The sequence below is a fragment of the Anastrepha ludens genome, chromosome 6 (genome assembly GCF_028408465.1).
Source record: "Anastrepha ludens isolate Willacy chromosome 6, idAnaLude1.1, whole genome shotgun sequence".
In the NCBI taxonomy this organism is placed as follows: domain Eukaryota; kingdom Metazoa; phylum Arthropoda; class Insecta; order Diptera; family Tephritidae; genus Anastrepha; species Anastrepha ludens.
Window position 1 is genome coordinate 49331307 of NC_071502.1, and position 15378 is coordinate 49346684.

The 15378-nt window shown below is 42.5% G+C and overlaps 1 protein-coding gene across 1 annotated transcript; it reads right to left on the reverse strand.

Annotated features, from left to right (window-relative positions):
- Positions 1 to 1351: 1351 nt before the first annotated feature.
- On the reverse strand, positions 1352 to 15004 carry LOC128867056 (serine-rich adhesin for platelets-like). Its single transcript, XM_054108150.1, has one exon. It carries the CDS (start codon positions 15002 to 15004, stop codon positions 1352 to 1354), a length of 13653 nt encoding a protein of 4550 aa, XP_053964125.1.
- Between the last annotated feature and the right edge of the window lie 374 nt (positions 15005 to 15378).

A 15378-nucleotide genomic window follows, 5' to 3' on the forward strand; every position in this document is an offset into this window, starting at 1 on the left:
TCGGGGTTCAACTAATTCTGTTGAGTATTGTTTGGATGAACTACATTTTATTTAGTACTAGTATTCTACCTAAACGTGAGTGGGTGGCCCAAGCGTGACGATTAAGTTGACTTTGGCGGCCACTGTAAGAAGTCTAAGGTAAGCGTTTCAGCTCGTCTTCCTAATAACTGTAGCTGAAACTTCAGACTGAAATTCTAACCACTAATGAGGTAGCTATCTGGTTAGGTAAAAATGTGACTACCTTTAGCGAAATCTATAGCTAAGCGACGATTAAATCTGTTAATGGAGCTGACATCACTTGAGCTGACCAAATTAATGCAATGGAATACAAAACAAACCCATAGCTGAATTTCCGAAATAACGATGCGCATATATATATATATAATATAATATATTAACACTCATTTTCAGTCGAGCTTAGCCCGTATCTTGTGCAAAAAATGCTTTAAATAAACAACTCCATCCCTACATTCATAAAAAGTAAAATTATTATTACCTACCGATTATAACTACCGGTTACCAACTAAATTTAATTAACCAATCGCACGAAAAACCACTTGTATCAAAACCAAACGTACTAAAATCCCATTTAATACTAAATTATATTTAAAACATTCTTCATGTTCTTCCTTAGATCGTCCCCTTAGTATTAAAATAGCCTATACATTTTTTGATGTTTTGAGAAAATGAATTTCAAACTTTTTGTCGAAAGTAGCTCTCACTCAAATCTCGTTATGTCTGTAAATATTTATTATTTTTTGACTGACGTTTTGACCCACTTTGTGGAACTAGAATTTGACAAAATTTCGACCACATATAAAATCGACGATGGAGAATCCAAAAATTCAATAAAAAAATAATAGCCTATGAGCACATAGGCTATTGTTATACTAAGGGGACGAGATAATTTATATAAAAATACACTTATATATAAAATTTTAAATTACACAAATAGCGAGTGATGAAAATTACTCAACGCAAGTTGTGGTCGAAGTATTCCTGTTTCACGTCAAGTGGATTTTGCCGCGGTTGATGGAACTGGCAGATTATTTAGAGGTTTTGAACATCTTAGCTGATAAATTTGTTGTTTCTGCATTTTCATCAATTGACAACACAGAAAAAGAATCTGCTGCCGGAGCGGTTTCCTTTCTTGTTCCGCTAAAAGCATCTGTTATTACTCCAGAAGGAAGGTCAAAAGTGCAGTAAATGTTGCCGAGGCTGATGCAATTGCTGTTTTAGAAGAAGACCCAGTTGTTGCTTCAGATAATTGCGAGGTTTATGATGAAATGGATGTTGATGCAGTTGATAGAATTGCAGTTTCGGAATAAGAGTCAATTGTTACTTCAGCTCATTACGAGGTTTCAGATAAAGTGGTTGCTTCGGAGATCGTAGGAAATGTGTTTGTTGTTTTTGCATTTCCGATTGAAGACGACGGAGATTCAGAATCTGTAACTGTAGCTGTGGTTGGCAGAATTGTTGTTTCGGAAAAAGAGCCAATAGTGGCTTCAGATGATTTCGAGGTTTCAGAAAAAGTTGTTTCTGCATTTCCGATTGAAGACAACGGAGATTCAGAATCTGCAGCCGTAGCCGTGGTTGGCAGAACTGTTGTTTCGGAAGAAGAGCCAATTGTTGCTTCAGATGATTTCGAGGTTTCAGATAAAGTGGTTGCTTCGGAGATCGTAGACAATGTGTTTGTCGTTTCTGCATTTCCGCTTGAAGACGACGGAGATTCAGAATCTGTAGCTGTACCCGTCGTTGGCAGAACTGTTGTTTCGGAAGAAGAGCCAGTTGTTGCTTCAGACGATTTCGAGGTTTCAGACAAAGTGGTAGCTTCGGAGATCGTAGGAAATGTGTTTGTTGTTTCTGCATTTCCGATTGGAGGCGACGGAGATTCAGAACCTGTAGCTGTAGCCGTGGTTGGCAAAATTGTTGCTTCAGATGATTTCGAGGTTTCAGATAAAGTGGTGGCTTCGGAGATCGTAGAAAATGTGTTTGTTGTTTCTGCATTTCCGCTTGAAGACGACGGAGATTCAGAATCTGTACCTGTGGCCGTCGTTGGCAGAATTGTTGTTTCGGAAGAAGAGCCAGTTGTTGCTTCAGACGATTTCGAGGTTTCAGATAAAGTGGTAGCTTCGGAGATCGTAGAAAATGTGTTTGTCGTTTCTGCATTTCCGCTTGAAGACGACGGAGATTCAGAATCTGTAGCTGTAGCCGTCGTTGGCAGAATTGTTGTTTCGGAAGAAGAGCCAGTTGTTGCTTCAGATGATTTCGAGGTTTCAGATAAAGTGGTAGCTTCGGAGATCGTAGATAATGGGTTTGTTGTTTCTGCATTTCCGATTGAAGACGACGGAGATTCAGAATCTGTAGCTGTAGCCGTGGTTGGCAGAATTGTTGTTTCGGAAGAAGAGCCAGTTGTTGCTTCAGATGATTTCGAGGTTTCAGATAAAGTGGTAGCTTCGGAGATCGTAGATAATGGGTTTGTTGTTTCTGCATTTCCGATTGAAGACGACGGAGATTCAGAATCTGTAGCTGTAGCCGTCGTTGGCAGAACTGTTGTTTCGGAAGAAGAGCCAGTTGTTGCTTCAGACGATTTCGAGGTTTCAGACAAAGTGGTAGCTTCGGAGATCGTAGGAAATGTGTTTGTTGTTTCTGCATTTCCGATTGGAGGCGACGGAGATTCAGAACCTGTAGCTGTAGCCGTGGTTGGCAAAATTGTTGCTTCAGATGATTTCGAGGTTTCAGATAAAGTGGTAGCTTCGGAGATCGTAGAAAATGTGTTTGTTGTTTCTGCATTTCCGCTTGAAGACGACGGAGATTCAGAATCTGTACCTGTGGCCGTCGTTGGCAGAATTGTTGTTTCGGAAGAAGAGCCAGTTGTTGCTTCAGACGATTTCGAGGTTTCAGATAAAGTGGTAGCTTCGGAGATCGTAGAAAATGTGTTTGTCGTTTCTGCATTTCCGCTTGAAGACGACGGAGATTCAGAATCTGTAGCTGTAGCCGTCGTTGGCAGAATTGTTGTTTCGGAAGAAGAGCCAGTTGTTGCTTCAGATGATTTCGAGGTTTCAGATAAAGTGGTAGCTTCGGAGATCGTAGATAATGGGTTTGTTGTTTCTGCATTTCCGATTGAAGACGACGGAGATTCAGAATCTGTAGCTGTAGCCGTGGTTGGCAGAATTGTTGTTTCGGAAGAAGAGCCAGTTGTTGCTTCAGATGATTTCGAGGTTTCAGATAAAGTGGTTGCTTCGGAGATCGTAGAAAATGTGTTTGTTGTTTCTGCATTTCCGCTTGAAGACGACGGAGATTCAGAATCTGTAGCTGTAGCCGACGTTGGCAGAATTGTTGTTCCGGAAGAAGAACCAGTTGTTGCTTCAGATGATTTCGAGGTTTCAGATAAAGTGGTAGCTTCGGAGATTGTAGAAAATGTGTTTGTTGTTTCTGCGTTACCGAGTGAAGACGACTGAGATTCAGAATCTGTAGCTGTAGCCGTCGTTGGCAGAATTGTTGTTTCGGAAGAAGAGCCAGTTGCTGCTTCAGACGATTTCGAGGTTTCAGATAAAGTGGTTGCTTCGGAGATAGTAGAAAATGTGTTTGTTGTTTCTGCATTTCCGATTGAAGACGACGGAGATTCAGAATCTATAGCTGTAGCCTTGGTTGGCAGAATTGTTGTTTCGGAAGAAGAGCCAGTTGTTGCTTCAGATGATTTCGAGGTTTCAGATAAAGTGGTTGCTTCGGAGATCGTAGAAAATGTGTTTGTTGTTTCTGCGTTACCGATTGAAGACGACTGAGATTCAGAATCTGTAGCTGTAGCTGTAGCTGTGGTTGGCAGAATTGCTGCTTCGGAAGAAGAGCCAGTTGTTGCTTCAGACGATTTCGAGGTTTCAGATAAAGTGGTAGCTTCGGAGATCGTAGAAAATGTGTTTGTTGTTTCTGCATTTCCGCTTGAAGACGACGGAGATTCAGAACCTGTAACTGTAGCCGCGGTTGGCAAAATTGTTGCTTCAGACGATTTCGAGGTTTCAGATAAAGTGGTAGCTTCGGAGATCGTAGAAAATGTGTTTGTTGTTTCTGCATTTCCGCTTGAAGACGACGGAGATTCAGAATCTGTAGCTGTAGACGTCGTTGGCAGAATTGCTGTTTCGGAAGAAGAGCCAGTTGTTGCTTCAGACGATTTCGAGGTTTCAGATAAAGTGGTAGCTTCGGAGATCGTAGAAAATGTGTTTGTTGCTTCTGCATTTCCGCTTGAAGACGACGGAGATTCAGAATCTGTAGCTGTAGCCGACGTTGGCAGAATTGTTGTTTCGGAAGAAGAGCCAGTTGTTCCTTCAGATGATTTCGAGGTTTCAGATAAAGTGGTAGCTTCGGAGATCGTAGAAAATGTGTTTGTTGCTTCTGCATTTCCGCTTGAAGACGACGGAGATTCAGAATCTGTAGCTGTAGACGTCGTTGGCAGAATTGCTGTTTCGGAAGAAGACCCAATTGTTGCTTCAGACGATTTCGAGGTTTCAGATAAAGTGGTAGCTTCGGAGATCGTAGAAAATGTGTTTGTTGTTTCTGCATTTCCGCTGGAAGACGACGGAGATTCAGAATCTGTAGCTGTAGACGTCGTTGGCTGAATTGCTGTTTCGGAAGAAGACCCAATTGTTGCTTCAGACGATTTCGAGGTTTCAGATAAAGTGGTAGCTTCGGAGATCGTAGAAAATGTGTTTGTTGTTTCTGCATTTCCGCTTGAAGACGACGGAGATTCAGAATCTGTAGCTGTAGACGTCGTTGGCAGAATTGCTGTTTCGGAAGAAGAGCCAGTTGTTGCTTCAGACGATTTCGAGGTTTCAGATAAAGTGGTAGCTTCGGAGATCGTAGAAAATGTGTTTGTTGCTTCTGCATTTCCGCTTGAAGACGACGGAGATTCAGAATCTGTAGCTGTAGCCGACGTTGGCAGAATTGTTGTTTCGGAAGAAGAGCCAGTTGTTGCTTCAGGCGATTTCGAGGTTTCAAATAAAGTTGTTTCTGCATTTCCGACTGAAGACGACGGAGATTCAGAACCTGTAGCTGTAGTCGTGGTTGGCAAAATTGTGGCTTCAGATGATTTCGAGGTTTCTGTTAAAGTGGTTGCTTCGGAGATCGTAGAAAATGTGTTTGTTGTTTCTGCATTACCGATTGAAGACGACGGAGATTCAGAATCTATAGCTGTAGCCGTGGTTGGCAGAATTGTTGTTTCGGAAGAAGAGCCAATTGTTGCTTCAGACGATTTCGAGGTTTCAAATAAAGTTGTTTCTGCATTTCCGACTGAAGACGACGGAGATTCAGAATCTGTAGCTGTAGTCGTGGTTGGCAAAATTGTTGTTTCGGAAGAAGAGCCAGTTGTTGCTTCAGATGATTTCGAGGTTTCAGATAAAGTGGTAGCTTCGGAGATCGTAGAAAATGTGTTTGTTGTTTCTGCATTTCCGCTTGAAGACGACGGAGATTCAGAATCTGTAGCTGTAGCCGACGTTGGCAGAATTGTTGTTTCGGAAGAAGAGCCAGTTGTTGCTTCAGATGATTTCGAGGTTTCAGATAAAGTGGTTGCTTCGGACATCGTAGAAAATGTGTTTGTTGTTTCTGCATTTCCGACTGAAGACGACGGAGATTCAGAATCTGTAGCTGTAGCTGTAGCTGTGGTTGGGAAAATTGTTGCTTCAGATGATTTCGAGGTTTCAGATAAAGTGGTAGCTTCGGACATCGTAGAAAATGTGTTTGTTGTTTCTGCATTTCCGCTTGAAGACGACGGAGATTCAGAATCTGTAGCTGTAGCCGATGTTGGCAGAATTGTTGTTTCGGAAGAAGAGCCAGTTGTTGCTTCAGATGATTTCGAGGTTTCAGATAAAGTGGTTGCTTCGGCGATCGTAGAAAATGTGTTTGTTGTTTCTGCATTACCGATTGAAGACGACGGAGATTCAGAATCTATAGCTGTAGCCGTGGTTGGCAGAATTGTTGTTTCGGAAGAAGAGCCAATTGTTGCTTCAGACGATTTCGAGGTTTCAAATAAAGTTGTTTCTGCATTTCCGACTGAAGACGACGGAGATTCAGAATCTGTAGCTGTAGTCGTGGTTGGCAAAATTGTTGTTTCGGAAGAAGAGCCAGTTGTTGCTTCAGACGATTTCGAGGTTTCAGATAAAGTGGTAGCTTCGGAGATCGTAGCAAATGTGTTTGTTGTTTCTGCATTTCCGCTTGAAGACGACGGAGATTCAGAATCTGTAGCTGTAGCCGATGTTGGCAGAATTGTTGTTTCGGAAGAAGAGCCAGTTGTTGCTTCAGATGATTTCGAGGTTTCAGATAAAGTGGTTGCTTCGGAGATCGTAGAAAATGTGTTTGTTGTTTCTGCATTACCGATTGAAGACGACGGAGATTCAGAATCTATAGCTGTAGCCGTGGTTGGCAGAATTGTTGTTTCGGAAGAAGAGCCAATTGTTGCTTCAGACGATTTCGAGGTTTCAAATAAAGTTGTTTCTGCATTTCCGACTGAAGACGACGGAGATTCAGAATCTGTAGCTGTAGTCGTGGTTGGCAAAATTGTTGTTTCGGAAGAAGAGCCAGTTGTTGCTTCAGACGATTTCGAGGTTTCAGATAAAGTGGTAGCTTCGGAGATCGTAGCAAATGTGTTTGTTGTTTCTGCATTTCCGCTTGAAGACGACGGAGATTCAGAATCTATAGCTGTAGCCTTGGTTGGCAGAATTGTTGTTTCGGAAGAAGAGCCAGTTGTTGCTTCAGACGATTTCGAGGTTTCAGATAAAGTGGTAGCTTCGGAGATTGTAGAAAATGTGTTTGTTGTTTCTGCGTTACCGAGTGAAGACGACTGAGATTCAGAATCTGTAGCTGTAGCCGTCGTTGGCAGAATTGTTGTTTCGGAAGAAGAGCCAGTTGCTGCTTCAGACGATTTCGAGGTTTCAGATAAAGTGGTTGCTTCGGAGATAGTAGAAAATGTGTTTGTTGTTTCTGCATTTCCGATTGAAGACGACGGAGATTCAGAATCTATAGCTGTAGCCTTGGTTGGCAGAATTGTTGTTTCGGAAGAAGAGCCAGTTGTTGCTTCAGATGATTTCGAGGTTTCAGATAAAGTGGTAGCTTCGGACATCGTAGAAAATGTGTTTGTTGTTTCTGCATTTCCGATTGAAGACGACGGAGATTCAGAATCTATAGCTGTAGCCGTGATTGGCAGAATTGTTGTTTCGGAAGAAGAGCCAATTGTTGCTTCAGACGATTTCGAGGTTTCAAATAAAGTTGTTTCTGCATTTCCGACTGAAGACGACGGAGATTCAGAATCTGTAGCTGTAGTCGTGGTTGGCAAAATTGTTGTTTCGGAAGAAGAGCCAGTTGTTGCTTCAGACGATTTCGAGGTTTCAGATAAAGTGGTAGCTTCGGAGATCGTAGCAAATGTGTTTGTTGTTTCTGTATTTCCGCTTGAAGACGACGGAGATTCAGAATCTGTAGCTGTAGCCGATGTTGGCAGAATTGTTGTTTCGGAAGAAGAGCCAGTTGTTGCTTCAGATGATTTCGAGGTTTCAGATAAAGTGGTTGCTTCGGAGATCGTAGAAAATGTGTTTGTTGTTTCTGCATTACCGATTGAAGACGACGGAGATTCAGAATCTATAGCTGTAGCCGTGGTTGGCAGAATTGTTGTTTCGGAAGAAGAGCCAATTGTTGCTTCAGACGATTTCGAGGTTTCAAATAAAGTTGTTTCTGCATTTCCGACTGAAGACGACGGAGATTCAGAATCTGTAGCTGTAGTCGTGGTTGGCAAAATTGTGGCTTCAGATGATTTCGAGGTTTCAGATAAAGTGGTTGCTTCGGAGATCGTAGAAAATGTGTTTGTTGTTTCTGCATTTCCGCTTGAAGACGACGGAGATTCAGAATCTGTAGCTGTAGCCGTCGTTGGCAGAATTGTTGTTTCGGAAGAAGATCCAGTTGTTGCTTCAGACGATTTCGAGATTTCAGATAAAGTTGTTTCTGCATTTCCCACTGAAGACGACGAAGATTCAGAATCTGTAGCTGTAGTCGTGGTTGGCAAAATTGTGGCTTCAGATGATTTCGAGGTTTCAGATAAAGTGGTTGCTTCGGAGATCGCAGAAAATGTGTTTGTTGTTTCTGCATTTCCGCTTGAAGACGAGGGAGATTCAGAATCTGTAGCTGTAGCCGTCGTTGGCAGAATTGTTGTTTCGGAAGAAGAGCCAGATGTTGCTTCAGACGATTTCGAGATTTCAGATAAAGTTGTTTCTGCATTTCCGACTGAAGACGACGGAGATTCAGAATCTGTAGCAGTAGCCGTGGTTGGCAGAATTGTTGTTTCGTAAGAAGAGCCAATTGTTGCTTCAGAGGATTTCGAGATTTCAGATAAAGTTGTTTCTGCATTTCCGACTGAAGACGACGGAGATTCAGAATCTGTAGCTGTAGCCGTCGTTGGCAGAATTGTTGTTTCGGAAGAAGAGCCAGTTGTTGCTTCAGACGATTTCGATGTTTCCGATAAAGTGGTAGCTTCGGAGATCGTGGAAAATGTGCTTGTTGTTTCTGCATTTCCGCTTGAAGACGACGGAGATTCAGAATCTGTAGTTCTAGCCGTCGTTGGCAGAATATTTGTTTCGGAAGAAGAGCCAGTTGTTGCTTCAGATGATTTCGAGGTTTCAGATAACGTGGTTGCTTCGGAGATCGTAGAAAATGTGTTTGTTGTTTCTGCGCTACCGATTGAAGACGACGGAGATTCAGAACCTGTAGCTATAGCCGTGGTTGGCAAAATTGTTGCTTCAGATGATCTCGAGGTTTCAGATAAAGTGGTAGCTTCGGAGATCGTAGAAAATGTGTTTGTTGTTTCTGCATTTCCGCTTGAAGACGACGGAGATACAGAATTTGTAGCTGTAGCCGTCGTTGGCAGAATTGTTGCTTCGGAAGAAGAGCCAGTTATTGCTTCAGACGATTTCGAGGTTTCAGATAAAGTGGTAGCTTCGGAGATCGTAGAAAATGTGTTTGTTGTTTCTGCATTTCTGCTTAAAGACGACGCAGATTCAGAATATGTAGCTGTAGCCGTCGTTGGCAGAATTGCTGTTTCGGAAGAAGAGGCAGTTATTGCTTCAGACGATTTCGAGGTTTCAGATAAAGCGGTAGCTTCGGAGATCGTAGATAATGAGACTGTTGTTTTTGCATTTCCGATTGAAGCCGACGCAGGTTCAGAATCTGCAACTGTAGCCGTGGTTGGCAGAATTGTTGTTTCGGAAGAAGACCCAATTGTTGCTTCCGATGATTTCGAGGTTTCAGATAAAGTGGTTGCTTCGGAGATTGTAGAAAATGTGTTTGTCGTTTCTGCATTTCCGCTTGAAGACGACGGAGTTTCAGAATCTGTAGCTGAAGCCGTGGTTGGCAGAATTGTTGTTTCGGAAGAAGAGGCAGTTGTTGCTTCAGATGATTTCGAGGTTTCTGATGAAGTGGTAGCTTCGGAGATCGTAGAAAATGTGTTTGTTGTTTCTGCATTTCCGCTTGAAGACGACGGAGATTCAGAATCTGTTGCTGTGGCCGTCGTTGGCAGAATTGTTGTTTCGGAAGAAGAGGCAGTTGTTGCTTCAGACGATTTCGAGGTTTCAGATAAAGTGGTAGCTTCGGAGATCGTGGAAAATGTGCTTGTTGTTTCTGCATTTCCGCTTGAAGACGACGGAGATTCAGAATCTGTAGTTCTAGCCGTCGTTGGCAGAATATTTGTTTCGGAAGAAGAGCCAGTTGTTGCTTCAGATGATTTCGAGGTTTCAGATAACGTGGTTGCTTCGGAGATCGTAGAAAATGTGTTTGTTGTTTCTGCGCTACCGATTGAAGACGACGGAGATTCAGAACCTGTAGCTATAGCCGTGGTTGGCAAAATTGTTGCTTCAGATGATCTCGAGGTTTCAGATAAAGTGGTAGCTTCGGAGATCGTAGAAAATGTGTTTGTTGTTTCTGCATTTCCGCTTGAAGACGACGGAGATACAGAATTTGTAGCTGTAGCCGTCGTTGGCAGAATTGTTGCTTCGGAAGAAGAGCCAGTTATTGCTTCAGACGATTTCGAGGTTTCAGATAAAGTGGTAGCTTCGGAGATCGTAGAAAATGTGTTTGTTGTTTCTGCATTTCTGCTTAAAGACGACGCAGATTCAGAATATGTAGCTGTAGCCGTCGTTGGCAGAATTGCTGTTTCGGAAGAAGAGGCAGTTATTGCTTCAGACGATTTCGAGGTTTCAGATAAAGCGGTAGCTTCGGAGATCGTAGATAATGAGACTGTTGTTTTTGCATTTCCGATTGAAGCCGACGGAGGTTCAGAATCTGCAACTGTAGCCGTGGTTGGCAGAATTGTTGTTTCGGAAGAAGACCCAATTGTTGCTTCCGATGATTTCGAGGTTTCAGATAAAGTGGTTGCTTCGGAGATTGTAGAAAATGTGTTTGTCGTTTCTGCATTTCCGCTTGAAGACGACGGAGTTTCAGAATCTGTAGCTGAAGCCGTGGTTGGCAGAATTGTTGTTTCGGAAGAAGAGGCAGTTGTTGCTTCAGATGATTTCGAGGTTTCTGATGAAGTGGTAGCTTCGGAGATCGTAGAAAATGTGTTTGTTGTTTCTGCATTTCCGCTTGAAGACGACGGAGATTCAGAATCTGTAGCTGTAGCCGTCGTTGGCAGAACTGTTGTTTCGGAAGAAGAGCCAGTTGTTGCTTCAGACGATTTCGAGGTTTCAGATAAAGTGGTAGCTTCGGAGATCGTAGATAATGTGTTTGTTGTTCCTGCATTTCCGCTTGAAGACGACGGAGATTCAGAATCTGTAGCTGTAGCCGTGGTTGCCAGAATTGCTGTTTCGGAAGAAGAGCCAGTTGTTGCTTCAGACGATTTCGAGGTTTCAGACAAAGTGGTAGCTTCGGAGATCGTAGGAAATGTGTTTGTTGTTTCTGCATTTCCGATTGGAGGCGACGGAGATTCAGAACCTGTAGCTGTAGCCGTGGTTGGCAAAATTGTTGTTTCAGATGATTTCGAGGTTTCAGATAAAGTGGTAGCTGCGGAGATCGTAGAAAATGTGTTTGTTGTTTCTGCATTTCCGCTTGAAGACGACGGAGATTCAGAATCTGTAGCTGTGGCCGTCGTTGGCAGAATTGTTGTTTCGGAAGAAGAGCCAGTTGTTGCTTCAGACGATTTCGAGGTTTCAGATAAAGTGGTTGCTTCGGAGATCGTAGAAAATGTGTTTGTTGTTTTCGCGTTACCGATTGAAGACGACTGAGATTCAGAACCTGTAGCTGTAGCCGTGGTTGGCAAAATTGTTGCTTCAGATGATTTCGAGGTTTCAGATAACGTGGTAGCTTCGGAGATCGTTGAAAATGTGTTTGTTGTTTCTGCATTTCCGCTTGAAGACGACGGAGATTCAGAATCTGTTGCTGTGGCCGTCGTTGGCAGAATTGTTGTTTCGGAAGAAGAGCCAGTTGTTGCTTCAGACGATTTCGAGGTTTCAGATAAAGTGGTAGCTTCGGAGATTGTAGAAAATGTGTTTGTTGTTTCTGCATTTCCGCTTGAAGACGACGGAGATTCAGAATCTGTAGCTGTAGCCGACGTTGGCAGAATTGTTGTTTCGGAAGAAGAACCAGTTGTTGCTTCAGATGATTTCGAGGTTTCAGATAAAGTGGTAGCTTCGGAGATTGTAGAAAATGTGTTTGTTGTTTCTGCGTTACCGAGTGAAGACGACTGAGATTCAGAATCTGTAGCTGTAGCCGTCGTTGGCAGAATTGTTGTTTCGGAAGGAGAGCCAGTTGCTGCTTCAGACGATTTCGAGGTTTCAGATAAAGTGGTTGCTTCGGAGATAGTAGAAAGTGTGTTTGTTGTTTCTGTATTTCCGATTGAAGACGACGGAGATTCAGAATCTATAGCTGTAGCCTTGGTTGGCAGAATTGTTGTTTCGGAAGAAGAGCCAGTTGTTGCTTCAGATGATTTCGAGGTTTCAGATAAAGTGGTTGCTTCGGAGATCGTAGAAAATGTGTTTGTTGTTTCTGCGTTACCGATTGAAGACGACTGAGATTCAGAATCTGTAACTGTAGCTGTAGCTGTGGTTGGCAGAATTGCTGCTTCGGAAGAAGAGCCAGTTGTTGCTTCAGACGATTTCGAGGTTTCAGATAAAGTGGTAGCTTCGGAGATCGTAGAAAATGTGTTTGTTGTTTCTGCATTTCCGATTGAAGACGACGGAGATTCAGAACCTGTAACTGTAGCCGCGATTGGCAAAATTGTTGCTTCAGACGATTTCGAGGTTTCAGATAAAGTGGTAGCTTCGGAGATCGTAGAAAATGTGTTTGTTGTTTCTGCATTTCCGCTTGAAGACGACGGAGATTCAGAATCTGTAGCTGTAGACGTCGTTGGCAGAATTGCTGTTTCGGAAGAAGAGCCAGTTGTTGCTTCAGACGATTTCGAGGTTTCAGATAAAGTGGTAGCTTCGGAGATCGTAGAAAATGTGTTTGCTGCTTCTGCATTTCCGCTTGAAGACGACGGAGATTCAGAATCTGTAGCGGTAGCCGACGTTGGCAGAATTGTTGTTTCGGAAGAAGAGCCAGTTGTTGCTTCAGATGATTTCGAGGTTTCAGATAAAGTGGTAGCTTCGGAGATCGTAGAAAATGTGTTTGTTGCTTCTGCATTTCCGCTTGAAGACGACGGAGATTCAGAATCTGTAGCTGTAGCCGTCGTTGGCAGAATTGTTGTTTCGGAAGAAGACCCAATTGTTGCTTCAGACGATTTCGAGGTTTCAGATAAAGTGGTAGCTTCGGAGATCGTAGAAAATGTGTTTGTTGTTTCTGGATTTCCGCTGGAAGACGACGGAGATTCAGAATCTGTAGCTGTAGACGTCGTTGGCAGAATTGCTGTTTCGGAAGAAGACCCAATTGTTGCTTCAGACGATTTCGAGGTTTCAGATAAAGTGGTAGCTTCGGAGATCGTAGATAATGTGTTTGTTGTTCCTGCATTTCGGATTGAAGACGACGGAGATTCAGAATCTGTAGCTGTAGCCGTGGTTGCCAGAATTGCTGTTTCGGAAGAAGAGCCAGTTGTTGCTTCAGACGATTTCGAGGTTTCAGACAAAGTGGTAGCTTCGGAGATCGTAGAAAATGTGTTTGTTGTTTCTGCATTTCCGCTTGAAGACGACGGAGATTCAGAATCTGTAGCTGTAGACGTCGTTGGCAGAATTGCTGTTTCGGAAGAAGAGCCAGTTGTTGCTTCAGACGATTTCGAGGTTGCAGATAAAGTGGTTGTTTCGGAGATCGTAGTTGATGGTTTTGTTGTGTCTGTATTTTCGGTTGAAGACGACGCAGATTCAGAATCTGTAGCTGTAGCCGTGGTTGGCAGAATTGTTGTTTCGGAAGAAGAGCCAGTTGTTGCTTTAGACGATTTCGAGGTTTCAGATAAAGTTGTTTCTGCATTTCCGACTGAAGGCGACGGAGATTCAGAATCTGTAGCTGTAGTCGTGGTTGGCAAAATTGTTGCTTCAGATAATCTCGAGGTTTCAGATAAAGTAGGTGCTTCGAAGATCGTAGAAAATGTGTTTGTTATTTCTGCATTTTCGCTTGAAGACGACGGAGATTCAGAATCTGTAGCTGTAGCCGTCGTTGGCAGAATTGTTGTTTCGGAAGAAGAGCCAGTTGTTGCTTCAGAGGATTTCGAGGTTTCAGATAAAGTGGTTGCTTCGGAGATCGAAGATAATGAGTTTGTTGTTTCTGCATTTCCGAATGAAGACGACGGAGATTCAGAATTTGTAGCTGTAGCCGTGGTTGGCAGAATTGTTGTTTCGGAAGAAGAACCAATTGTCGCTTCAGATGATTTCGAGGTTTCAGATAAAGCGGTTGCTTCGGAGATCGTAGAAAATGTGTTTGTTGTTTCTGCATTACCGATTGAAGACGACGGAGATTCAGAATCTATAGCTGCAGTCTCAGAACGTTCTTCAGCCGTTGGTGCTGCCGAAGATTCTAAGTATTTCTCCTCGTAACTCCGTTCTCTATCTTCGTCAGAAAATTCAGAGCTATCGCCGGCCGAAAACATAAATGAATCTTCTTTGGTGTAGTATTCTTTTTCGCCATTATCAGAGGACTTAGACTCGTTTGAAAACGGATGCTTATCATCATCAATAAATCCTGATTCTTCGGTTTCCAAACTCGAAGACTTATCGACATCTGTGTCTGTACCTGAAGATTCAAGGGATAATTCTTCATTACTAAAGGAGCTACTTTTATCTTTTCCTGAGGACGAATCCTCTTCATCATCAATAGATTTAGAGTCACTAATTTCCATGCTCGAAGACGTATCTAAATATGTCGCTGCTCCTGAAGAGTCAAAAGATGATTGTTCAATACTGAACGAACTGATTTTATCTTTTCCTGAGAACGAATCCTCTTCATCATCAATAGATTTAGAGTCACTTATTTCCATGCTCGAAGACATATCTAAATATGTCGCTGCTCCTGAAGAGTCAAAAGATGATTGTTCAATACTGAACGAACTGCTTTTATCTTTTCCTGAGGACGAATCCTCTTCATCATCAATAGATTTGGAGTCACTGATTTCCATGCTCGAAGACGTATCTAAATATGTCGCTGCTCCTGAAGAGTCAAAAGATGATTCTTCAATACTAAACGAACTGCTTTTATCTTTCCCTGAGGACGAATCCTCATCATCATCAATAGATTTGGAGTCACTGATTTCCATACTCGAAGACTTATCTAAATATGTCGCTGCTCCTGAAGAGTCAAAAGATGATTCTTCAATACTGAAGAAGCTGCTTTCATTTTCCTCCGAGGACGAGTGCTCATCATGATCAGAAGATTCAGAGTTGCTGGTGTCCATAACCGAAGAGTCATCTTCATCTGTTGCCGAAATTGATGAGTCATGGGAGAATTCTTCATACGTATCCGAAAAGGTATTTGTATTCCCGAAGCATCGTTTACGGCGTTTACCTGTTGCAAGAAATTGCTTACAATATTCTCGCTTTAATCGTGTACCCACTGTTTGCATATCCAACGTGCTTGTAACCTTCTCACATTCCGCTATGATACAGTACTTATATTCTCTGTTAATTTCCAGCTTTTCTAATATATATTCGTTCTCTGCAATTTTTAGGCAATCTCTATCGTTTCCACCACATTTACTTATTTGAATTTCATTTCTAATTTGTGCAGATTCTAATTTTCGCTTAACGTGTGAAAAACAAATATTGTCCACCCATTTCGCAGAAGGATGCGTGGAATTGATTACAACAAGTGATATCATACAAACGGAGAGGACGAAAACTTTACATAAATCCATTTTCACTTTTGCACTTAGTTATTATTTAGTTATATGACTCGGAAATTGTTAGGCGACTAAAGAAAATCCGCGGAGACTAAAGA